This window comes from Astyanax mexicanus, chromosome 4, assembly GCF_023375975.1.
Source record: "Astyanax mexicanus isolate ESR-SI-001 chromosome 4, AstMex3_surface, whole genome shotgun sequence".
NCBI lineage: Eukaryota > Metazoa > Chordata > Actinopteri > Characiformes > Acestrorhamphidae > Astyanax > Astyanax mexicanus.
This window is the reverse complement of record NC_064411.1, coordinates 8,546,617-8,572,433: the sequence shown is the minus strand read 5'-3', so window position 1 is coordinate 8,572,433 and position 25,817 is coordinate 8,546,617. Positions and strand designations below refer to the sequence as shown.

Here is a 25,817-nt window from a genome sequence, read left to right as displayed (position 1 = left end):
TTACGCCTTCCCTCCGGCAGGGTTTCCACATCAATGACTACACTGCCGTGTAGTGGCAGTAAGCCGTAACTTCGCGGGTAATACAATCAAGCATTGTGGGAAAAGTAGTTTTTGGTCAAAGAACGCTTCTGACCTATTTATTATAGACACTAAGATCTTGCTTGGATGTGGCCACATTTGGCCCGCGGGCCTTGTGTTTGACACATGTGCAGTAGAGGGAATCAAGGATCCTGCAGTCTTACTGCTGCATAGCCTGCTGAGTGTTGCTTTCAGTATGGAAACTACAGCTAGACCGTTTTTTTTTTTTTTTTTTTTTTTAACTCTGAAAAGGATTTTGTTGGCCTTTTGTTGCAAGCTAAGAATATTCTCTACTCCTAAGAATACTCTACTCCTTTAAACTACGACATCTAAATTTTAAAAGACTAAGTAATGCTAATCTAACATCTGGAGCAAACACTGGCAGTGCCCTCGCTCCAACTACAAACTACAAACGTGGAGTGGAGGAAAAAATAAAGAAAGTTTTTATATGTAAACAATTGAGAATGTGTTACGGCTGTAAATGACATAAGTTGACCAAATGATCATTTCCTACTTATGGCAAAGCATATTCAATTTTTAAACCTAAAAATGTCCCAGAATGATAAAATCCTCACTTTTGTTTATTATTAGTTCTAAAGCTAATGCTAAGATTTAATATACGATTTTACTCTGAGCTAGCATCATCGCTTTACTATTTATTCAGCATATCACTGAAAAAATTGTAAAAATGTATGTTCCTAGTTCATGCTGTTAGTGGTACCATTTATGATTCTGTGTGTAAAAACTTCTTAAAACACAACACTAAGTGTTGAAGAGCTCTGCAGGCATTAACTAATGTAGGTATACAAACAAACATAAAAACACAGCATGAAATTCAGTAAACATCATCTCTGGATAAGATTCATTTTTCTGAACCTGTAAAAAGCCATTTTTAAATGAAGTTCTTGTAACAGAGTGAAGATTTTGTACATGATGAGGTGTTTTTGGCTGTCTGAAAGATTTAAGGTTTGCATTTTTTATGGCAGAGGAACAGATTTGGGATACTTTTCTATCTTTTGTGAATGCACTGATGTATTATAAGTTCACTCTGTAAAGTAAAACTCTTCCCACAATCTGAACAGTGATACGGTTTCTCTCCTGTGTGAATGCGCTGGTGTATTTTGAGATTACTCTGTGTAGTAAAACACTTATCACAGTCTGAGCAGTAATACGGTTTCTCTCCTGTGTGAATGCGCTGGTGTATTTTGAGACTACTCTGTTCAGTAAAACTCTTCCCACAATCGGAGCAGTGATACGGTTTTTCTCCTGTGTGAATGCGCTGGTGTATTTTGAGATTACTCTGATGATTAAAACTCTTCCCACAGTCGAAACAGTAATACGGTTTCTCTCCTGTGTGAATGCGCTGGTGTATTTTGAGACTACTCTGTAAAGTAAAACTCTTCCCACAGTCTGAACAGTGATACGGTTTCTCTCCTGTGTGAATGCGCTGATGCAGTTTGAGAGTACTCTGTTGATTAAAACTCTTCCCACAGTCTGAGCAGTGATACGGTTTCTCTCCTGTGTGAATGCGCTGATGCAGTTTGAGAGTACTCTGTTGATTAAAACTCTTCCCACAGTCTGAGCAGTGATACGGTTTCTCTCCTGTGTGAATGCGCTGATGCAGTTTGAGAGTACTCTGTTGATTAAAACTCTTCCCACAGTCTGAGCAGTGATACGGTTTCTCTCCTGTGTGAATGCGCTGGTGTTTTTTGAGATGACTCTGTTTAGTAAAACTCTTCCCACAGTCTGAGCAGTGATACGGTTTCTCTCCTGTGTGAATGCGCTGATGCAGTTTGAGATGACTCTGTTGATTAAAACTCTTCCCACAGTCTGAGCAGTGATACGGTTTCTCTCCTGTGTGAATGCGCTGATGCAGTTTGAGATGACTCTGTTGATTAAAACTCTTCCCACAGTCTGAGCAGTGATACGGTTTCTCTCCTGTGTGAATGCGCTGGTGTATTTTGAGACTACTCTGTTCAGTAAAACTCTTCCCACAGTCTGAGCAGTGATACGGTTTCTCTCCTGTGTGAATGCGCTGGTGTATTTTGAGACTACTCTGTTCAGTAAAACTCTTCCCACAATCGGAGCAGTAATACGGTTTCTCTCCTGTGTGAATGCGCTGGTGTTTTTTGAGATGACTCTGTTGAGTAAAACTCTTCCCACAGTCTGAGCATTGATACGGTTTCTCTCCTGTGTGAATGCGCTGGTGTATTTTGAGACTACTCTGTTCAGTAAAACTCTTCCCACAATCGGAGCAGTAATACGGTTTCTCTCCTGTGTGAATGCGCTGGTGTTTTTTGAGATGACTCTGTTTAGTAAAACTCTTCCCACAGTCTGAGCAGTGATACGGTTTCTCTCCTGTGTGAATGCGCTGATGCAGTTTGAGATGACTCTGTTGATTAAAACTCTTCCCACAGTCTGAGCAGTGATACGGTTTCTCTCCTGTGTGAATGCGCTGATGCAGTTTGAGATGACTCTGTTGATTAAAACTCTTCCCACAGTCTGAGCAGTGATACGGTTTCTCTCCTGTGTGAATGCGCTGGTGTTTTTTGAGATCACTCTGTTTAGTAAAACCCTTGACAGAGTGCTGATGTTTCTCCATGTCGGGACTTGGCTCCATCTGTCTGTGAAATGTAGCAAACAATTTCTGCGTTTTCAGGAGATTCTTCTGGATGGCTTGTGCTTCACCTCTTTCAGCAGTTTAACACTGTTCTTTATTAAATATCCTGGTTGTTTATTCTGGAAAAACAAAGAAAAAATTTTTTGTGTATTAAAATAAAAGCAGGTCAATTAACCAAAAAGAATTACCTACATTAGTTACACTATATGGAGAAAAATACTGGGACACCTTCATACTACAATAAAGGCTTCAGTACTTTTATACCATTATAAATTCACAGACATTTTAATATGTAGTTGTATCTTGACTGTCAGCAGGCTGCAGCTGCAAAATGTATGTAGCAGAAACACTGCTGCTGTCCTGAGCACTGAATACAGTGTTATACTACTACTTTAGTAGTATCACACTTTACACTATAATCCATACTACTAAAACTTGAAGCTCGGCTGCGCTCCGGTCCACACCTAGAACCTCCCGCTATGAAGCCGAGCGGAGCGCAGTGCGGCCGAACCGAGTTCCTCGATTAGGCTCGGCCCTGATGCAGAATTTTAGATTTTAGATGCAGAATGAGCACACCTGATGCTTCCACAAGTGATTAAACAGGAGAGATAGTTGAGGGAGGCAGGTCTAACTCAGTGGTTCGGCTTTCAAAGGTCTGATAAACTTCAGCTTGCTCCCAATTGTGCCGGAAAGTGGAGTTGACTAGCAACGGTAATGCATCTAATCTGTTCCACCACCTCAAGCAGTTTCACTATACACAATATCTTCCTTATTCTGGCTGAAGCACTTATGTAGTTTATGTTGTATCTAAGTTATTTATAGTTGATATAGGTTTGTTTATTTGACGGTGATATCGTGTTCCTTTTATATAAATGAAGGCTTTCTGCATTCTTTATCCTGGATGAGGCACTTTTGTTTTGACCTGTTAAATATGTTTACAAAAGGATAAGAAGCTCTGCCTCTGTTGTAATGTAAAGTTATTTATATTGGTAAAATGTAAATAGGTTATTGGTTTGTGTTTGACAGAGATGTCATGTTTTTATATTGCTACATGCAAATAAAGGTGAGCATTAATTCATTCTGACCATTTTTTTATTTCTAAAGTATTATACAGTTTTTTTATGAGAGGAGGCTTTAAAGACAGTAATAGGTACAGATTTCCATTGCAGGGATTCCTAACAGTTTTTCTGAGGCCTTCCAAATATTTATATCGATATCGAAATTATATTGTATAGACCGAAATTAAGGAATGTATCGTGATATAAATTTTGGCCATATCGTCCAGCACTAGCTGTAAATATGTCATACTGCTCTAACAAAGTGTATCTCATTTTATCTTATAAATATCTTTGTAATTTTCTGACTTGCAGTATATCTCTACCCCTCACCTTTTATAATCAAATATTTAGTTTTTCAATACAATAATTTCAGTGACCGGAAGCAGAAAAAGCCTGTATTAAATGTATATGCTTGATGAAGAGTCTCGACCTACCCCTTCCTGTTTTTATGTTCTAGAAATTAGATAATATTACTTTTTTTATTCAGGTGTAGGACCATTTATGGGATAATTTATCTGCATACAATCACAGCTCCAGAAATGACATTAATCTGTTTTAATAAGGCAGTATGCCATAAATATCGTAAGAAATAATGTTGCCAATATTTTTGAATATCATGAACTATATTACCCTGAAATATGGAGTCATATCACCCACCCCTAATTATCACATTCAGGGTAGTACTTTCTTGCTGTTTTAAGCAAAAGAAAAATTCACACTGTTTTCATTTCCTATTATATATCTTCTAGAGACATTTTATATATGTTTATGTCCAGTATAATTTATTTTACTTTAATCCTGCATATATGGAGTGCATTATTACCCAGCAAAAAGCTACACATCGGCCCTTCGTGGGCTAAGTGCGGGCACTGTGGGCAGGGGCTAGCCCATTAAAATTCCAAACAGGCCCAACATGGGTTTTCTGTGGGCAGCCTGTTCATTGGCTGGCCCACTCAAATCCTATAAAAGGCCGCTGTGGGCTAGCCTGAACTGGTCCAGTGCATTAATGCCCCTGTAGGCCCAGTGTGGGAATTATTTGGACAGCCAACACTTTGATGCGCCCACACAAATCCCAGGCAGGCCCACTGTGGGTCAGCCCACATTCAGCCTGCACCATTTCATACCCTGAAGGGCCAGTGTGGGATATATGTGGGCAGCACGCACACATATGTGAGCATGCCCACACAAATCCTATGCTAGGTTACTATGGGTCAGCCCAAATTTACCATACAATATTTTACAATCTGAAAGTTTGTGTCATAACAAGTTCATATGAAGGGTATCTGAATATTTTTTATTGTTTTTGTCTGTGAGAGCTAGGTAGATTAGCTAGCTTAGTGGATAGGAGCAACACTGTGTGAAATGTAGTATCAGCTCTGAAAGATTTTCTAAACCAAAAGTGGAGAAAAATCAAGGTACCACAGCAGAGTTGTGCAGAGACCTTTGGAGGGACACACACACACACACACACACACACACATAGTAACATCTCATATTTTTCAAGACATATACTGTATAGCTATACATTTTTATTTATAAAAATATTTTTATTTAATATTTTTGATAGCTACGAATTTGCTCCATGGTGCTGATTCATAATCTCACCTTTATTATTGATTGTGCTGATAATAAATAAATAAAAATATTAAATTATAAATGTTTTTGTGCTTGACTATACACTTTGTGTAAGCCAGCAAGGTTATAAAAGTTACATATTTTTTTATTTTTGCATGTGATATTTAATTGTGAGGATCATGTAACCAACGAATCCACCCCCCTCCCCTCCCCCCTCCCTGCACGTGCCTTTACCACAGAGCAACGATCAAGCTTAAAGGCAAAGTCAGTGAGTGACTTTGGTCTGTCAAAGTGACTGAAAGGTAAGTTATAATTTCTGTTCTACTATACGCTTTTCTATTTTTTGCTAAGATACGCTAATGTGGTGCTAAGCTAAGGGAAAGATATCCAGCTAAGCTAAGGGAAAGATATCCAGCTAAGCTAAGGGAAAGATATCCAGCTAAGCTAAGGGAAAGATATCCAGCTAAGCTAAGGGAAAGATAGCCAGTTAAGCTAAGGGAAAGCTAGCCAGTTAAGCTAAGGGAAAGCTAGCCAGTTAAGCTAAGGGAAAGCTAGCCAGTTAAGCTAAGGGAAAGATAGCCAGTTAAGCTAAAGGGAAAGATAGCCAGTTAAGCTAAGGGAAAGATAGCCAGTTAAGCTAAGGGAAAGATAGCCAGTTAAGCTAAGGGAAAGCTGGCCAGTTAAGCTAAGGGAAAGCTAGCCAGTTAAGCTAAGGGAAAGATAGCCAGTTAAGCTAAGGGAAAGATAGCCAGTTAAGCTAAAGGGAAAGATAGCCAGTTAAGCTAAAGGGAAAGATAGCCAGTTAAGCTAAGGGAAAGATAGCCAGTTAAGCTAAGGGAAAGATAGCCAGTTAAGCTAAGGGAAAGCTAGCCAGTTAAGCTAAGGGAAAGATACCCAGTTAAGCTAAGGGAAAGATATTCAGTTAAGCTAATGCAAAGCTAGCCAGTTAAGCTAAGGGAAAGATATCATTTTAAAAAGTTTTGGTATTTTTGTGAACCTGATATCCTGATATCGGCCACCTCACATGTTTATAGAATGTAACTACCAGTCACACACAGTGACTGTAAAGGCTATTTATGTTTCACCATGAATAGCCTGAAGAAATTCAAATTCAAATAACTATCACTATATAAGAATCACTGTAATCAAATACAGTCTGCAAATTTCTCTAAAATTAAGCATTGTACATGAAAAGACACTAACAGATGAAGTATTTACCTGACTGCATTCTCATATCTCTATATTATCATTTTAAGAGGCCGTGAGAAGATCAATCATGCCACCACCAAAGGATGCAGAGATCGAGCAGGTTGCAAAGGTTTGGCTTTGGAATGCACGGGACCGTTCAGGTGGACGGAAGCATCGTCTCATGCAGTCTCTTCAAAAAAATAGTTAATTTATGATCTATGCTATATTAATGCATAAACAATATTCATTTTTGATATTATGATTAACTATATCTGTTCTATTTATGTAAAGTACATCTATTTTCTCCTTCATTATTATTGCTGTGAGATAAAAACCTTAATGCAAAAACTAATGTTATATTCAATTAGAATTTTTTTTTTTACTGGTTTGATTGGGATGACATTTTGGTTCCAAGTCTACAAGCAAGAGGAATAAAATTAATAATAGAGATCAGGGATGGGTTTCCTGAAAGCTTCGTTACGCTAAGAACTTCGTTAACTCGTACTTAAGATTGATTGTTAATTAAAGAGTGTTTCCTATGGAGTGAATTTTGTGCCAAAAGTTTTACACAAAAAAATAAAATAGGTAACTCACTAGCTCACTGAGTAGCTAACTCACTAGTTCTCTGACTAGGTAACTCACTAGTTCACTGACTAGCTAACTCACTAGTTCTCTGACTAGGTAACTCACTAGTTCACTGAAGAGCTAACCCACTAGTTCACTGACTAGCTAACTCACTAGTTCTCTGACTATGTAAGTCACTAGTTCACTGACTAGGTAGCATTCTAATTCATTAGCTCATTGAGTAGGTAAGTAGCTAACTCAGTAGCACACTTACTATGTAACTCACTGGTTCACTGACTAGGTAACTCACTTGCTCACTGAGTAAGTAACCTGCTAACTCATTAGCTCACTGAGTAGGTAACTCATTAGTTCACTGACTAAGTAATTCACTAGCTCACTGAGTAGGTAACTAACTCACTAGTTCACTGGCTAGATAACTCACTAGTTTGCTGGCTAGGTTGCTCACTAGCTCACTGAGTAGGTAACTAGCTAACTCACTAAGACTAAGATAACTGACTAGTTCACTGATTAGGTAATTAGCTAACTCACTAGCTCATTGGTAACTATCATAATTTGCGCGTGAATATTTAGCACATCTTGCTAATGTGAGCTTTTAAATGGAGTGAAACAGAGAATAATATAACATAATATAACATTAAACATAACGTTTGTATAATATTTAATTGTAAAAGTATCTGCTGCTGTTGCTGTTTGCTGGAAGCTGCTGTTCACTCCGTGTTTGGAAGGACGCTTGAAGCTGGCGGGTGTTTGGGGGCGTGGTCAGTCTCAGAGGAGGGTTCAGGGAACCCGTCAGTCCAGAACCAGCTGACCAATGGAGATTCAAGGGGAACCCCTTCTTCTAAGCCCCGCCCACCCGTGAAAACTGTGCCAAAACTCAGAAGCAAAAAACTGAAGCAGAAGCAAAAGAGGGATTCCAGAAGCAAAAGTCTTTAACAGAAAAATCCAAAAAAATCCACAGAAAATTCACAAAAACACAAAAATAAAAGCAAAGACCAAACTGAAATAATTTTCAAATAACTGCAAAGGATAATAAAATAACCAAGTATATTTAAAAATATATATTTGCTATATATTTTTTCTCTTTTGAATTTGTAACATACAATTTTTGCTTTTGATTCCTAACATTTTGATTGCGGATTTTTTTTTTTTGTGTAAAACTTTTGGCACAAAATTCACTCCATAGTTTCCCAAACCCGTGCGTAACTAAAGTACTACGTAAACTCGCTCGCAGATTAACGAGTGCCCTCACCCAGTCGTTATTCTTAAGAGCTTCTTTAGGGGATCTCGACTTGCAGTTCAGCACCTTAAACACCAGGGACCGCCAATTTTGAGGGAGAAAAATGATAATTTCCCTGGTTGAAGCAATTATATTATGTTACTATTAATTATAATCAATTATATTATATATATAATTATTATTATAATAATTTATATTATATTATATTATATTATATTATTTCCCGTGTCTGCGGGTGCTCCGGTTTCCTCCCACAGTCCAAAGTTCAGGCTAATTGGATGTCGGATAAAAATTGCCCCTTAGGTGTGAGTGTGTGAGTGGATGTGCCTGTGTGTCTGTCTGCCCTGCGATGGATTGGCGGCCTGTCCAGGGTGTATACTGCCTTCCCCCCGATGCCGGCTGGTATAGACTCCAGCCACCCCCCCGCGACCCTTAACGGATAAAGCGGTTGACGATGAGTGAGTAAGTGAGTGAATGAGTTATATTATATCATATATTATATTATATTATATTATATTATATTATAATGCCAACTTTCTCTGTGTAGTCTAACTGGGCATACTGGAATTGACCAATCAAACCCATAAATTATTAAAAATCCAGATTCCTGCAGATGATGCTCACGGTCTAAGCAAAGCTGCAAAGTCACCAAGTCCGTGGATTCTGTAATCAGGCTGTTATGTGGCATACACACACTTATATACACTTCCCACCAGCCCGGGAATTACAGCACAATACAATATATTTCCATGCTATTGGGAAAATTCCTGGTACTGTAGGTCCGGTGCAGGGGACGCCTGCAGTGTCTTTACTCACACCTACACGTACTGTAAAGGGTATCGGTGAATGTGCAGGTAATATTTAATATTATTCTTTATTTAGGTGCTTCTAACCAACATTGTGGCCGTTCATCTGGGCAAACTCTGGGGTGTGTCAGCTCGCAAATATATAAATACCAGTCAAAAGTTGACACGTCTCATTTTTTATTTATTTATTTTTTTTACATTGTCGATTAATATTAAAACTATGAAAACAATTAATTGACGCATATGGAATTATCTAGTTAACAAAGAGGTGCATGGCCTTCAAAATCCCCTGACCTAAACCCAACTGAGATGTTGATTTAGGATGAGCTGGAGCTTTACAGTGTGTGTGTGTGTGTGTGTGTGTGTATATTGAAGAGTTAACATTTATTATACCTTGGGTGTGTTGACAAATATCCTTCAATAATGATTACTTAACTTTAGCATCTATAATTACATAATCATTGTGTGAAACCTTGTATTTTATATGCATTTATATAGAAGATTATCCAATCCTCACATTGTATTTTATACACATTTATATAGAAGATTAACCAATACTCACAATATATATTCTTTACACATATAGTTAAACTTTGCTTGATCAGGCATGAAACTAACACAGACTCTATTATATGACAAACTAACCCACATGATACATAAGGCATTTAACTAACACATAGGATCTATTGAGTGACTGGTGTAGCTCATGCTTAAGGCATTTTGATCCTAACTAACGGCCATCAATCATCGACTGGTGCACTCTGTATGAACTAAATTGATACAGAGGAGGCTCTTAGACCAAAGCGGCCTTCTCTGTGTGTGGGTGCCTCCCTAAACCTGCAGCTCTTCAAAGCGGGGAGTGACGCACACACACACAGATAATGCCACAATGTTCAGTTCTGGCTGGACACAGTCAAGGCCAAGCACTAGTGGTCCGGTCAGACACGTGAAACGGATTACTAACACGTGAAATTATGCATACTAACATGAGATGATTTTAGCAACGCCTCATCAGCAGGTTTCACGTCATTTGGGGTATAAACATGGAGTCAGATCAGAGGGGGGTCAGAACTTTTACTATTTGATGGCTGTTAACTGTCTTGTATGTATTGGTTCTCCTGAATTCAGTACTTTGTAATAAATACTTGATTTGCTTTCAACTCCACTCCACCTGTCTGCAACTCTCTCCATCAAAACGAACACGCAGGGGAGTTGGACCCCGGATGGTGGATGGGTTAACCCATCTTTCATTTTCTTTTTACAACAATATATATATATATACACACACACACACCGGAACAATAATTATTTTTATATTATTATATTATTTTTATATTATTAATAATTATAATAGTAAATTGATATTATTATCAATATTACTATTAATAATATTAGTACAATATCTATTAATATAATATATATGTATATTAACAATAATAGTTTTAAAAAAGTTTGTTTATTAAACATTTATATATAAACATATGACTTATTTATTTAGCCATATGTATCTGTAGGAGTATTTTATTAATGCCAAAGTACATCCTTTTGTTATTTAAATTTCAAAATATGTATAATATTGATGATTACAACACTTTTTTTACATTTTTAGGGTGTAATACTGAATAAATACTGCATAATAATCGATATTTGTGGATCGATTGAGTGCGCTGTTTCAGGGGAGGAGTCAACAAAGACGTTCTTTAACCTCCTTTGTTAATTTTCACGTTGCGAAGCTCTTTGGGAAACACTCGCAGAACTGGCTCGTTCTTTACTCACGTCATTCTTTAGTTCGTTCGTTATTCGCTAAGGTTGTTCGTTTTCGGGAAACCCACCCCAGAGGCTTTGTTCCAGTAGCAATAATAGTATCAGTTTATTATTCATCTACTACATCAGTCTAGTGCATTCAAGTATTTATTCAAGAATATGATTTGCTGTTTTTATTGATGTTTATATATATATATATATATATTTTTTTTTTTTTTATTTAAGTTGTATAATTCTTTGTTATTTTGTATTATGTTTGATATTTATATCATACCGTTTATTATAAATACTGTTTTTGCAAATGGAGATATTTATGCAGTACATGTTTATCTACATGCTAAAATATAAATTTGGGATTTAATTTACTTAAATACTGTTGTGTGTTGTTTATATTTTATACATGATACTTTGTAATAAATTTATTAATTTACTATACACTTTAAATTGTGTTATTTATATAATTGTTTTACAGCCAGTTGCAAAAAATGTCATAGTGCCAATAGCACAGCTTTAAATTTTCTTTCTTGAAAAGTGTTCTCTGTTCAATATTGCACAGTTCTAAAAATTTGGGGCCACAATTGGTTTTCCGCTGAGGGCATGTGTGTGTGTGTGTGTGTGTGTGTGTTAGTGTTAGAGCTCTGCAAATCTCTGTTGGCCCAATGTGCAAATACCCATTGGTCCGATTTGGGCTGCCCATATGGGGGCGGTACCGCACCAACCTCATTGGCCCAGTGTGGGCATGTTTGCTGGGTTGTATCATGACATTATTCTCACCAAACAAAATCACATCATAAAACATTTTCCTATTGCTAACACATTTGTAAATCTGTACATAAAAATACTGTGTGGAGCATGCACCATGTTTTTTTAATGCGTCACGAACAATGTAAAAAAAAACTGAATAACAAAAGCAGTTTTGTTTAAAGGATACAGCAACTGGAAATAGGGGCACATTACATTATTTTTAAAGGTAAGTTACAGTTTAGCCACCTTTACCTTATCAAGCCAATGCTAGCGACCTAGCCAAGCTAGCTAGCAATTCCAAACATCACATACTACCAACAGCGTGAATGTCCTAAAAACATGAATTTGTTATTAGTTGTTGATATATAGCCTAAATGGTAGGATAATGTACACACAGTTTGTAATGGTTAATCCTTTTCGTTATATAGTTAACTTTAACCGTTAGGTGTGTTATTCTGCTATAACACCACTGGGTCATTTTACAAGCTAATATTTTAGGTTTTTTTCCTGTCAGGATGAGTGAGGCAGGCTGTGTGGTGAGGACCAGGTCGATATGATTACTCATCTATCTATCTATCTATCTATCTATCTATCTATCTAATAAATTAATTTAAACACTGATTTAATATTTTTTCTCTATTTTTTAAAGAGCATAATATAAAATATTTCAGCATGAAAGCTCATATTTGTAATGTGTAACAGCTTCCTATATCATAACTACATCTCTGCTGTTTGTAACAAATCAAACCGTGTGTAAATCGGATATAAAATGGTAGAGTGGTGATTATTATACACTGAAAAAAGAGAATTGTTGGACCAACTTAAAAAAATTACTTCAATTGGTAACACATAAATAAATTAAGTTTTTCCAAATTAAATAAATAAGTTAGATTAACACAATTCCTTTAAGTTAGCGCAACATAATTATTTGATTACTTTCAAGTTGACAGTTTTCATTATCTCAACTTAAATTTAAGGCAAATCAACTTAAATTATCCAGTTTATCCAACTTAAATATGTGCTTTACTTAAAAGTAAAATTATTGTGCTTCACAATTTAAAAGTATGATTTCAAATAAGGTAGCATTTTAGTTTCTTAAATGTTATTAAATTTAAGTCCAAAAATAAAAACAAATTAAGTTGGTTAGGGAAAAAACAAAACAAAAAAAACCCACCACTTAAGTCCAATGTTTCACATTTTATTCTGTAAGCAAAGTTCACAGCTCAAAAATCTGCATAAAATCTGCATAAAACCTGCATAAAACCTGCATAAAACAGATGTAATTTGTCCCTTCCTCTTAACACACATGCAAAACATGCTTAAACATTTAAAAATAGCATAGAACCCATATGAATTTAAGAGGTCAACAAATGTAGCACAAACAGTAACAAATTATCTAAATATTCCACAATTCCAGCTTCTCAAATCATTTCAAACTACATGTTAAGGCACTTCAAGTTTCATACATCGATTATAACAATTGAAACCATCAGCTCAGAAAATGTTTCTACCTTTCTCGAAAAATAGCAAAACAGAAACCAATTGGAACAAGCAATAATGTGCCCCTGCAAAAATGTGCGCATAATCAGAGCTAAGGCTTTTCCACATTGCGGTAGAGCAAATCCAATATGTACGTTAAAACATAGAAAAGATTCAACACATGAAAAAAGGCCAAATATCTGTGCTTAAGTTGCATGACTATTTCCGTGAGCACTTTAAGAAAAGATGCTTCCTTTTGTTTCAGTTTAACTGGTTTTGAAATGCATTAAAATGAAATACATGGACAACAAAAAACTCTTGCTCCTACAAAGATTTGTGAAAAAGCCTCAACTCTTGCACAGTGCAGTAGGAAAACATGTTTTGTGCCAGTAAATGCGTCCCAACTCGGACCTTTATGTCACATGTAACCCATATCCTTTGTATTTTTGTTACCAGCAAAAAAAATAAAAATAAATAAATAAATAAAATTCAATTCCATTTCCCACTTCAGCATGAGTTACTGAAATCTGATACATATCCGATAAGAGATTCAATGAGACTGTAAGAACAGCCATCAAAACTGTACACTTGTCAATGAGAAGAAAAAAAGAAGTTACTGGGAGAAGACAGCAGCAGCAGAGAGTCGCAGCTCCACAGTGTTACTAATAAACTGCCCAAACATAGCTGTAACATCTAAAGAAATTTAAACTGAAAAACTGTGAAGAACTCCCCACCCCCCCTATTGAGCTCAAACAAATTCTCAGCTAATGTAAGCTAACTTCAAAGTCTAACACAGAGGTTTTGGACTTTTGGGGACATCTTCTGCTGCTCAAGTTGCATGATGATTTTTTGGAGCACTTCAAAACTGAACCGGAGGGGTTTTGGATATGCTAGGTTTAGCACATATATCAAACCTAGGAGCAGGGCACAAGCTGAGGCCACTGAGGACAGTTCATGCAACACAGTCACACCCTCAATGACAATGCCAACGTCTTCTGGCGGCTCCTGTGCTCCACCCCCCCCTCTTCGAATGACAAACACAGCAATGGTCTGCTGTTCCAGGTCCCCCTGAGCATCATCCAAGTCCTAAAAAAAGGTTACATGGGAAAAAAAATTAGATACTAGAAATACTTCATATTACGAAGTAACTGTATACTAAAAAAGGGAAAAGAGGCTTGAGTGGCAGTTTACGTTAACTTGGACATTACTACACAGATGGATTATCTACTTCCACAGTTTTTGAAAGGTTAAGGCTACACAATTATTTAATAAATTGGCTACAAAAAATGTCACTAAAATAAGCCAAAAGGGACCATGTTTTTAATACATGTTCAGCCACAAAGCTCATGATTGCCAAAGTCAAAAGAGGAAAAGAAGAAAGTCTATTTTTTTTTAAACATAACATAAAAAAAACTACTGTAAAAATAAGTATTTTATCCGATCTCTCATTTAGGTATAGTTCACACAATTTCACAGGATTTTCAGTCAACAATGCAAACAAAAAAAAAATGCTCAGAGGCAAATTTGCAATCTCGCTTATTCATGAAATGTAAACTGCTGGAAGATGCTCACTCTGAGCAGTCACCAACTGATTGCAGACCAATCACAGGCACCCGTCAAACATTCTGCAGGTTTAATATCAAGATTGCAAAGAGAGAACCAACATATCTTCTGCATGGTCATTGACATTTATGTAAATCCTGCAGTCATGTAGTTTGAACGACATAACCTGCCAACTTGCGTATAGTGTGAACCAGGAATGAGCATTACAAGATGGCTTCCTTGTGAAAAATCACTTAACTTTAAGAGTTACAGATTAGTTAAGAATCATTCTTTTACATGATACAGGATAGCTGAAAATCTAGAACATTGAGTTTCCTCTCTGACAAGAGATGACACACATATTGGTTGTTGAAACGTACATGATATTCCTTGATCAGGTCATCTGCATTTTCACCCAGGAAGATGATTATAGCTTTCAGCACACACTCTCTCCGAAGATGAATGTCCTCAGTCTAGAACAACAACAACAACTTTAATTAGGACTGTACAATATTAGAAATATCTGACATTGCAAAATATATTTTCTGTAGAATACACCAACTTGCCAAAATACATTGTTTGGTTGCAAATTACATTTTATTATTGCATACGATAAAATATGGCACACCCCTGAGATATTAAAAAATACAAGAATGTCAGATTGTAACAGAAGTCAATAATCCAGAATGTAATGATACTAATAATGCTCAATATATCTCCATATATCCAGATTGAAGTAAAATAAATAAACAGCTACAGACAGATAAAACAGCAAAGAGTAGCACCCTTGTGATAATTAGGGACGTGTGATATGGGACGATATTTAGGGTATAATATTCACAATTTGCAAAAATGTTGGCAATATTATTGAGTACCGGTGACATCTGCCTAGAATTGTGTAAAAAGTGACATTTAATCCAGGAGGCTGGACTCAAGTCAGTCCAGCATTGTTTAGCCTTCATAAGACATGGCCAATTAATCAATTTAAACACTGTCCCTAACATCATACATCTGCCATTACAATTTTGTGGAACGAATCAAACACCAGAATATTCTTGTTTAACAAGGCTTGGTTATGAAGTGACAATAAGACATTGGGGGCATGTGAAACTAAAGTTTCAGTATGAAAGCAATGATAATATTGTAGCTGAAAACACACCCTGGTCATGACTTAATGCTGACCTGCCCAAAGTAATGTATATATCAGGACAGAGACCCTGTGAATACTACTAACTACAAATGACACAAAGGGTCTTCATGTATGGTTACAAATATACCTGGTCCAAAATAGTCATGATGTCAGCAGTCTTTTGATGTGTTGCTCCTCCTTTGGCACGAATGATTTTGATCAGCTGGCTTGTGTGGTGGTCGAGCTGGGCTATGAACCTCTCCTCCAGTGGAACAGCCATGAGCCTTTGGAACTCTGCATTGATCTAAAACAACAAATAAATCCTGTGAATAGGGCATCCTAAATAAAGGAGAAAAAAAAAACATACCACACACATCATGTAATAAACAAAACACACATATATTGATTTTAGTTTAATTATCACCTCCTTCTGTTGAAACAGTGCAGGCCATCTATCCTTAAAGTCCTTAATGCTGGGTTCCTGGTTCACCACCTCCTGACGTCTGTAGGCAAAAGTGTGTGCCATTTTGCCAGTGATAACCCTTTCATTCCTCCGTATCCTGACCTCTGTGAGAAGTTCAAGTCTCTCTTTTTCAAGGCTTTCTAGAGTCTCACCGGTAGGAAGGGACGGATAGAAGTTAGCTTCAGCTCGTTTTGGCCTCTTCACTTTTTTAGCAGGGAAGGCATCTGTAGCAGCTTTGGATTTGAGGGAATTTACAGACAGCTCTGGACACCCCTGCAACTTGAGCTGAGTTCTGTAGTTTCCCATTTTGTACTTCAACCGCTGTTTCCAGCCGTAGCAGCCATTGAAAGAGCCAGGTTCTCTCAAACAAGGGTACTTCTTAATTAAGGCCTCTGAAACGATGCAGAAATGTATATCCTCTGGGTAGGCTTTGTATTTGTAGATCTGTTCTGCTAGTCTATTTAGGATATCAGACTTAACACGGGAGCTGACTGTCAACATTTTGTTACTTGTGTGATACTCCAAATTCCCCTTTTCTAGTTGTAGTTCAGTGTCGTACGAAAATTTGGGAACTGGAAAGTCTTCTGGCCACTGTTGTGTTCGAGAGGACACAGACTCAGGGGATGAGATAATTACAGTGTCAGCTGATGTCAATGAAGCATTGTCGTCAGAATCAAATGAAACCAAATGGGATGAGGTGGTCTCATTGGCAGTGTTTAAAGGTGGATTTGTTTGTTCCTGGATCACCTTGATTGTTCCCAAATCCTGAAGCTCACTGGTTGAATTTAGATTAAAGAATTCATTGTCAAAATCTCTGTCCATGTATTGCAATCTGATGTTGCCCTCAATCCCAAAAACAGTCTTTATCTTGCTGTGAAGCTCATCTAGTGACTCTGGTATGCCATTTGGAAGGGTCAGTTTTTCAGTGTTGTTCTCCCCCAAAATGACCTTTAGTCTTGCAGGTTTCAATCTAGCCATGGCAGTCTGAAAAGAGAAAAAGAAACAGTTACAACCATATCAGATGTAGTCCTTTCAAGGAGTACTACTAAAGAGTACTTTAACACTGGAATTCTCCTTTAAATTGACTTTGGGTGTAGTAAAATGTGAGTACTTACTTTTGTTAAATCTCACCTCCATGCTCACAGCTTTCCAAGATCCACTAATTTTATGCTTTTTGCTCAGATGACTTCAGAACATGTTTATCGGGGCATCGCCTTGCCTCTGAGGATAAATCGCTTTTTACACCAATATCCAGGCTGAAAGTAGCTCCCCACTTCCTTGACAGAATCTGGAGAGTGCTGGCATCTAAAACAAGGCACTGAGAACTCTGAAAATGCGCAGGAGGTTTATTTAAATAGTTTGTTTACATCGCGTAGCACAACGCTCGACTTGCCATGCCTTAACTAAGATGGCGATGTAGTAAAATTTAAATTACCTTCCAGCACATTTTCAAAATTCTTAATGCCTTGTTGTAGATGCCAGCACTCTCTGAATTCTACCAACGAGGTGTGGAACTACATTGAGCCTAGATAGTGTAAAACGCGATTTACCTTCAGAGGTAAGTGGATGCCCCTAATCGCCCATTATGAGAAGCCAGCTGAGCAAAAAGCACAAAATACTGGATCTCAGAAAACTATAGGAGAAGGAAGGAGAGAATCAACAAAGGTTAGTACTCTACCATGTTTCACTACACCTTAAGTCAATTTAACACCAGAATTCTTCTTTCAGATACATGAAGATAAAAAATTGCTCATTACACAATTGATAATACTGTACTACTGGACATAAAAAAATGAACAAACCAAAACACTACATCTCATTAAATATGTACAAACAAATATAGGCATTTTGCAGATATGTTGTTGGTAACTTCACTACTCAAAAAATGATATTTGTGTACTCGTTTTTTGAAACCAATAGCAATTTGAGGCTTGCTTTCGCTTTCCTGTTCAATAAAATAACGTGCATATTCATAGACCTCACCCTTTAAACATGGACGTATCTCTTTAATGTAACAAGTCGCATCCTTCCAATTTTGTAGTCTGCCAGTGGGTAAGCATCAAGTAGCTCTTGTGGCTCAACAAGTTTCACTTCCTTGTCTGGGGATGTTTTGAGATCGAAGGCTCTGTAGTGTTCCACATACCATCCACTGAGCGTCTTCACAATGAACATTAACTTGTCCTGCAGAATCACCATTTGGAGGATTTCACTGAACTCTGGCAGTCCTCCTAGTGAGCCATGAATCAAGATCATCCCACACTTGTAGTTTAGTCCATTATACGTCACACATTTTGCCAAACACACCAAGTCCAAACTTGACTTCTGTTTCAGAGCACTTGAGATTTCCCTGTTAAGAACATCGATATGAACAGTGGAAACATTGGTCACTTCCAGTAGAGGTCTGGTAAAACTGCATGCATGTAAATGATGGGCAATCTGATACTGATGCCGCTCAGACAGGGAATGTAGCACATTTTTGAAGCACCTGATATTTCTCACAATTCTTTTAAAAAAGCTATGCTTAGCTTCAAAGCGCATCGTCCACAGAGCAACAAGTGGACCAAACTGACGTATCAAGTGTGGATAGTGCTCCAAAAAATGATGCTTAGGTTTGAGAATACAACTAGGAAAAACTTCTTGAAATCGTATTCTATGCTCAGATACCTTAAAATCAAGATAGGCGATTGAGTCTTCAGTATGAACAGGACTGACGACAAGATCAACAATGTCCTTTAGGTCTGTTAAGATCTGCCAAGCTGGCTCCTCACAAGGAACGCTCTGCCCAATCAACAAAGGTAAAAATCTGATTAAACTCCAGTTCTCGTGAGCATTTCCTCCTACCGTTTTTTTTGTTCCAAAATTAAGAGCCACAGGATGAGGTCGATTGGCTTTGTCAGCCCACTTAAAATTGAAAGAGGATATAATTTCATTCAATGCACATAAAGTGAAATACTTTTTTTTGACAAACACACTGAGACAAAGTGCAAGTTCAAAAGGAACAATTCCTTCAAAAAGGTCGTGCACTATATCTGGAGGAAACCCAGTGGTAACATTAAAATATGTGAGGTGCTTTGACAGAGTACAATTTGATTTCACACCACAGTAACTGTCCAACTGATTTTCATCAAGGATTCTTAAATGATCTGCATGAACTTCCTTGGTTCTCAAAGTAAATGTGCCACTTCTCACTTCGTTAGCCTGAAACTCTGATTTTTCGGCAGTGCAAAATCTACATACATAGGACCCTGAGAAATTTTCAACAAATCCAGCAATACTGTGCGCACCGAGATTGTCAGCAACCACACTCTGAACTGTACCTTTTACGGTTCTGCCCAACTTCGTTACAAATATCCCATACTGCTCCAAAACAGTAAGATCTTTAATTAAGGGCTCTAACACTTTCTCATAGCCATAGTATTTCAGGTCATTACTTTTGATTAAAGCAGCCAAATAGATGGAGGACAAAGCAGAGCTACAAGCTGGTGGCAAATTTCCCAGAATCCAATAAACTCCACAAATTTTATGCTTCCTTTTGGATGTACCGAGGGGGTTACATATTTCAAACTCATCAATGTATAATATCAATGAAATACTTTCCTGCTTAGACAACAGCCCATTATCTTTAAAAAAATCACCATCAAAAAAAGATCTGTAAGCTTGCACACATGTTCTCTGAGGCTCTTTATCTACAGTAGTCAAATTAACAGCCTGATCCAAAATTGTCTGACAGTCCAGAATTTGCTGCAAAGTCTTTAAAATTGAAACATACTGGAATGACTTGTTATTCTTTTGGTCAAGGATATATTCCACTGGTTCCACTACATTAAAGTGCTTCTTATAGTAAGCCTTTCGCCTCCAAGCACTGGAAAGGGGACCTTTTTTACCAATTGCTTTTTTAACAGGGTTTGTCTCACTGAGTGCACTTGCTAGCTTTTCAACCAGTGGTATGTCAAACTGGCATCCATGATCTTGTAATACATTGCTAACAGTCTGTTGAGTAATTGGCAGAGAAAGAGATCCAATTAAATAGCTAAACTCCTGCAAAAGTTCATCTACTGCTGCATTAGACACAAGATAGACATTTTCTAACTTAAGGAGGATTGAAGCAATCTTAAGTTCAATGTCCTTCTCCAAGTTTTCAGCAACCCCAATGCCCAAATCAGTATCTAAATTGACAATGCTCCCTACACTTTCCACATCTGAAATGTCATTAGTCACACTGGCACTAGATTCTTCCACAGAACATATTTCCGGCTTAAAGATGTTCACGGTACCAGAGTGTTTTCTGTACTTGTGGCTTTTAAAGTTCTCATAAATGTTAGTTTTATATTCACAGTTTTGGAACACACACGTTACAGTCTCCTTATTTTTAAGATGCTGAAAGATGTGTTGGAAATATTCCCTTTCACCGGAAAGTTGATTATAACCACAAACAAGGCATTTGAATGTGGATAGGGCATTTGTTCTTTGAGCGGGGTGATTTCTGGACAAATGGCTCAGTAAGGCATTCCAGGTCTTCAGTCTACATGAACAATTTAAGTAAGTGCATGGATAGGTGTGACCCCGACCGTAATGTCTATGATTTAGCTTGTAGTGCTTCAGCAGTTCAGATCTTCTTGTAAAATCCCCCCCACAGTCTTTGCATCTCCACATGCAGTACCACACTGGAAGAACAAAGAAAGGGGCTTTACTAGGCATGCCTTTGTATGCAATAAATTACATACAAACGTTTTGAATGAAAAGGTAAGGCTGCTGATTAGACTAATTTGAGAAGTTAATTTACAACAAAAAAATTTCAATTACAATAGTTCTGTCGTATGAATTAATCAATTTATCTGATTCACACGTGAACTAAAGGGAACTTGTTACTCATAAAAAATATAAGTTCAGAACATTTGTATAATTCAGAGCGAAAGTCTAATAGTAATAATAATGTTTCATTCTTTCCCATTTGAATTGGGATTACTACAATGTTATGTGTGAGCACCATCAATTAGCTTACCTTAGGTGGTCTAAGGAGTCGTGTTCCCAGGCCTGAATTCACCAACAATCAAAACAAACAAAAAATATATATATTAGACACACGTTTATATAAAAACATATATTTAACATGGTGTTAATTTCTATCCTACGAGTCAAACACATCTAAGTTACCTAGCTAGCTAACAGAGTTCAGTCTTATTCGCAAAGGGTCGATGCTGCAGCAGCTTGTATTAGCTAACCACTTTTCTGAAAGTTAGCGAGCTAACTGCACGGCTTATTGGGCCGCGATAGCGAGCTAGCTAGCTAGCTAGCTAACTGCACTGCTATTTTGAAAGCGCTATAGACAAATATATGTAAAGCACACCGTCGCACTTTTTTTTTCTAAAAGTTAGCGAGTTAGCTAGGGAACTGCACAACCTATTGGACCACGCTAGCGAGCTAACATTAACTAACTGCAAGGTTTAATGGACGCGCTAGCGAGCTAGCTAACGTATTTGACCGCGCTAGCGAGTTAGCTAGCTAACTGCACAACCTATTGGACCGCGCTAGCGAGCTAACATTAGCTAACTGCAAGGTATAATTGACACGCTAGCGAGCTAGCTAACGTATTTGACCGTGCTAGCGAGTTAGCTAACTGACTGCACAACCTATTGGACCGCGCTAGCGAGCTAACGTTAGCTAACTGCAAGGTTTAATGGACAGCGCTAGCGAGCTAGCTAATGTATTTGAACGCGCTAGCGAGCTAGCTAATGTATTTGAACGCGCTAGCGAGTTAGCTAGCTAACTGCACAACTTATTGGGCCGCGCTAGCAAGCTAACGTTAGCTAACTGCAAGGTTTAATGGACCGCGCTAGCGAGCTAGCTAATGTATTTGAACACGCTAGCGAGTTAGCTAACTAACTGCACAACCTATTGGACCGCGCTAGCGAGCTAACGTTAGCTAACTACAAGGTTTAATGGACCGCGCTAGCGAGCTAGCTAATGTATTTGAACGCGCTAGCGAGTTAGCTAGCTAACTGCACAACTTATTGGGCCGCGCTAGCTAATGTATTTGAACGCGCTAGCGAGTTAGCTAGCTAACTGCACAACTTATTGGGCCGCGCTAGCAAGCTAACGTTAGCTAACTGCAAGGTTTAATGGACCGCGCTAGCGAGCTAGCTAATGTATTTGAACACGCTAGCGAGTTAGCTAACTAACTGCACAACCTATTGGACCGCGCTAGCGAGCTAACGTTAGCTAACTACAAGGTTTAATGGACCGCGCTAGCGAGCTAGCTAATGTATTTGAACGCGCTAGCGAGTTAGCTAGCTAACTGCACAACTTATTGGGCCGCGCTAGCGAGCTAGCTAGCTAACCTATTGGACCGCGCTAGCGAGCTAGCTAACTTATTGGGCCGCGATAGCGAGCTAGCTAGCTAACTTATTGGGCCGCGCTAGCGAGCTAGCTAACTTATTGGGCCGCGCTAGCAAGCTAACATTAGCTAACTACACGGTTTATTGTACCGCGCTAACGAGCTAGCTAGCTAACTGCACAGCTACGGACCCCAACCCGGGTTCATATGAGCTGGCTCTCTGCAAGTGTCTGTGTGCCGCGTGGAACGTGAGGAATATGTGGGAAAGAAGCCAGGTAAACCTCACCGCTGTGCCCGCCCGGTGTTCGGTGGAGCGAGAGCTAACTAGCCATTAAAGCCATGCACAGCGATAGTTGGTTCGGTTAAGCGAGTTCGCGAAAATGTAAAAACAGATTAACCAACTATAGTGGATCACTTCATATTAAACATTCCACATTATTTAATGAAAAATATAAGATAATTTGCCTAAGACTCACCTTCTTCCAAGTCCAAACGGAGAGAGCAAAAATGGCGGTTCAGCTGCCAGAGAAAGATCTCCAAAATGTGGGCGTCACAGCAAGCATGGACGTCATGACGTCAGACGCACAAGCAAAACTTAACAGATGCGCTTTTATTGAAATCACAATTTTAGGTTCAGCGGACAATGTGTATTTTTGAGTTGATATAATCCACAAAAGTATACTTTTATCACTAAAGCAGAGAGATGAATTATATTTATTCAAAGTATTACATTACTTCAACTACTTCTCAAATACACTTTTTACAGTGTAGATGTATTAAACACCTTAATCAGTGTAAATTAATGCTCTGGGGAATCGCTAGAAGCGCGTTTTCTTTATTTGCGTAGTTTTGGCACTAATTTAGCTCCATAGGTGGAGTGGAGACAGCGAGGCACCGAAGGACAAAAAAAAAATGACGTTGTAAAAATACTGTGGGCTCTGCGACACTTTGCAGAGCACAAGCGCAACGACAGGGAGGCAGAGAGACAGCGACATACTGAAGGAAAAAAAAAACGGATCCCAAATAGGATCCTAAAACGCTCCCATTGTGGAATCGTTCACTTCAAAGAGCCGACGCTTAGAGCTGCATCGTTCTCGAACGACACATAACTGCTGAGCAGAGCTAGGAGAAGATCCAGTGCTGGTGGTGTAAATGCTGCACATGCTGAAGGTGGTGAAGGTGGTGTTGGTGTAGGAGTGAATGTAGAACAGCGTGTTAAAGAAAGAGAGAGAAACTTCTCCATACCTTCTGTAGTTCAGCTGATCCTGCTCTTCCTCCTCAGGCGCTGCGAAAGAACTGCAGAGCCCGAAGCTCAGCCTCACTCGGGTTATGTAGAGCTCCGCCCCCTCCATATCACATTACACCCCATCACCGCGCTGAATGGAGCTAAACAGCCAAAACTCTCATTTAAAACAGCGTAGAACTACTTCTATGGGGCTTTTCTTTCATTTTACAAATTAGAATAAAGTATTTCACTAAAATAGGAAAGAATTTTTTTTTTAATGTGAAACTTACGAGTGGTGGCTTCTAGCCATTTTTACCCATGCACTTATACTGACTACGCCACTCCCGTTAAAAGGTGGGAGAAACCCAAAAGGAATGTGAAGCCCTCCCCCTTCACAGATCCCGACTGTGTTAAAACAGTCTATAGAGGCAGAGTTTGATATCAAAAATACTTTTATTCACAATCATCAAAAACACAAACATAAAACCCACAATGAATCTCCACTGAATTGGTTGACACTGACAATACTTGGCTTTAGCACATAAACACCAGTTTTGGATGGAATAAAGCAAACCAAAAATAAAGGATCCACAAACCCCACAGCTTAACACTACACTGCACACCACACCAAACAAACCATAATGGGGAGGACTAGCTTGGATTCTTTCTTTGGTAACTTCAAAAATACTGTTCAACAAAACACACTAGATGAAAAGAAACTCAAGTGTGGCAGAGTATTAATTGGAAAAAAAAAAACCCACAAAACCCACAAAGTTACTGAAACCAATGAAAAAAGAAAATAAACTAATTAAATTGAACCCAAAAAACAAAGAATTACAAAATTAAACAAAACTTAGCTACTACAATAAATTATGCAGATAGTCATAGCCAGAAAACAATGCAAAAAAATAAATAAATAAAGCACCAAAAAAAAAAACTAACAAAACAAAGAAACTGCAGAAACTAAAGCAATCAATACAGAAATTATAAGGAAAGAAATACAGAAACTATCTAAAAAAAACCCCATAAATGTACCATCAAAAACAGTAGAGAACCATTAAGAAAACAGTAGAAATGACATTAGAAAACAAGATTAGAAACACAGTAGAAATCAGGAAACAACAGAAAACAGTGGCCAATATCCTCAACGTTCAGCCATGCACACGTCCTGCCAAGACACACATAATTATTCAACATTTATTTATTTATTTGTTCATTAGCTCAACCAAATTAAAAATGTTACATACCCTTGCCGTCTTGAGAGAAGCACATGGAGGGAAAGGGAAAATCAGGAGCACCCCAGCCTTCTTGTGAACTTGCACAATAAATAGTCAGAAACATGCAGTGAACGAAATGCTTCAAGCATAAGCTACACAAGTCACACAATGGATTCCATATATTATATGTTAATGTGTTAGTAGCGCGTGGTTAGTCCGCCATATAATAGGTCCTATGTGTTAGTAAATGCCTTATGTATCATGTGGGTTAATTTGTCATAATAAGGCCAGTGTTAGTCACATGCCTGATCAAACAGTGTTTTACTATATATGTAAAGAATATACTGTGATTATTGGTTAATCTTCTATATAAATGCGTGTAAAATACACTGTGAGTAATAAAAATGATCAAATACAATGTGAGTATTGGTTAATGCATATAGAATACAAGGTTTCACACAATGATTATGTAATTACAGATACTAAGATAAGTAATCATAATTGAAAGATATTTGTCAATACACTCAAGGTAAAATAAACAGTTACTCTTCAAGACCTAGCCATCAGACTGCTGACATGAGGGCTTGAGCTGGAGCCTGTAGCAGTAGAGGAGCACTGCAGAGTAAGGGAGGTTAACCACTATCCCTGTGGTTTTCTGATCCACCCTGATGCACCATTGAAATAAAATGCCCAAATGTAGCAAGCTATGTGGACTGCCCATATATTAAGATCAGTGAGGGCACACATACACTCAGGAAAACTCATCCTTACTT

The 25,817-nt window shown here is 38.0% G+C and overlaps 6 protein-coding genes across 11 annotated transcripts in view; 2 read left to right on the top strand and 4 right to left on the bottom strand.

The window, feature by feature from the left end:
- The window catches only part of LOC125801205 (zinc finger protein 271-like), a 184,661-nt gene that overhangs the window by 22,035 nt on the left and 136,809 nt on the right, over nucleotides 1-25,817 (top strand). The gene's annotated exons all lie outside the window — the stretch shown is intronic.
- Nucleotides 1-25,817, bottom strand: part of LOC111190033 (zinc finger protein 239-like) — a 269,476-nt gene that overhangs the window by 123,867 nt on the left and 119,792 nt on the right. The gene's annotated exons all lie outside the window — the stretch shown is intronic.
- Nucleotides 1-25,817, bottom strand: part of LOC125801519 (zinc finger protein 239-like) — a 140,463-nt gene that overhangs the window by 1,748 nt on the left and 112,898 nt on the right. The window lies entirely within an intron of this gene.
- The window catches only part of LOC125801194 (zinc finger protein 271-like), a 72,533-nt gene that overhangs the window by 17,543 nt on the left and 29,173 nt on the right, over nucleotides 1-25,817 (top strand). The gene's annotated exons all lie outside the window — the stretch shown is intronic.
- LOC125801157 (zinc finger protein 585A-like) lies at nucleotides 101-23,932 on the bottom strand. The gene is made up of 2 exons (XM_049477381.1): nucleotides 23,848-23,932; nucleotides 101-2,817 (listed from the first exon to the last, which is right to left on the bottom strand). The coding sequence occupies exon 2, from the start codon at nucleotides 2,696-2,698 to the stop codon at nucleotides 1,088-1,090; it is 1,611 nt and encodes a 536-aa protein (XP_049333338.1). The 5' UTR covers nucleotides 2,699-2,817; nucleotides 23,848-23,932; the 3' UTR covers nucleotides 101-1,087.
- LOC111193900 (uncharacterized) lies at nucleotides 12,838-23,332 on the bottom strand. Of its 4 annotated transcripts, none has more exons than XM_049477196.1 (7): nucleotides 23,079-23,322; nucleotides 21,271-21,302; nucleotides 18,252-20,932; nucleotides 16,230-17,252; nucleotides 15,954-16,109; nucleotides 15,057-15,149; nucleotides 12,838-14,220 (listed from the first exon to the last, which is right to left on the bottom strand). In XM_049477196.1, exons 4-7 carry the CDS (start codon nucleotides 17,244-17,246, stop codon nucleotides 13,915-13,917), a joined length of 1,572 nt encoding a protein of 523 aa, XP_049333153.1. In that variant the 5' UTR covers nucleotides 17,247-17,252; nucleotides 18,252-20,932; nucleotides 21,271-21,302; nucleotides 23,079-23,322; the 3' UTR covers nucleotides 12,838-13,914. The 4 variants fall into 4 exon arrangements, with proteins under 4 accessions (XP_049333153.1, XP_049333154.1, XP_049333155.1 ...); XM_049477197.1 differs by having other exon boundaries at nucleotides 18,252-18,615; XM_049477198.1 differs by lacking the exon at nucleotides 18,252-20,932 and having other exon boundaries at nucleotides 23,079-23,323.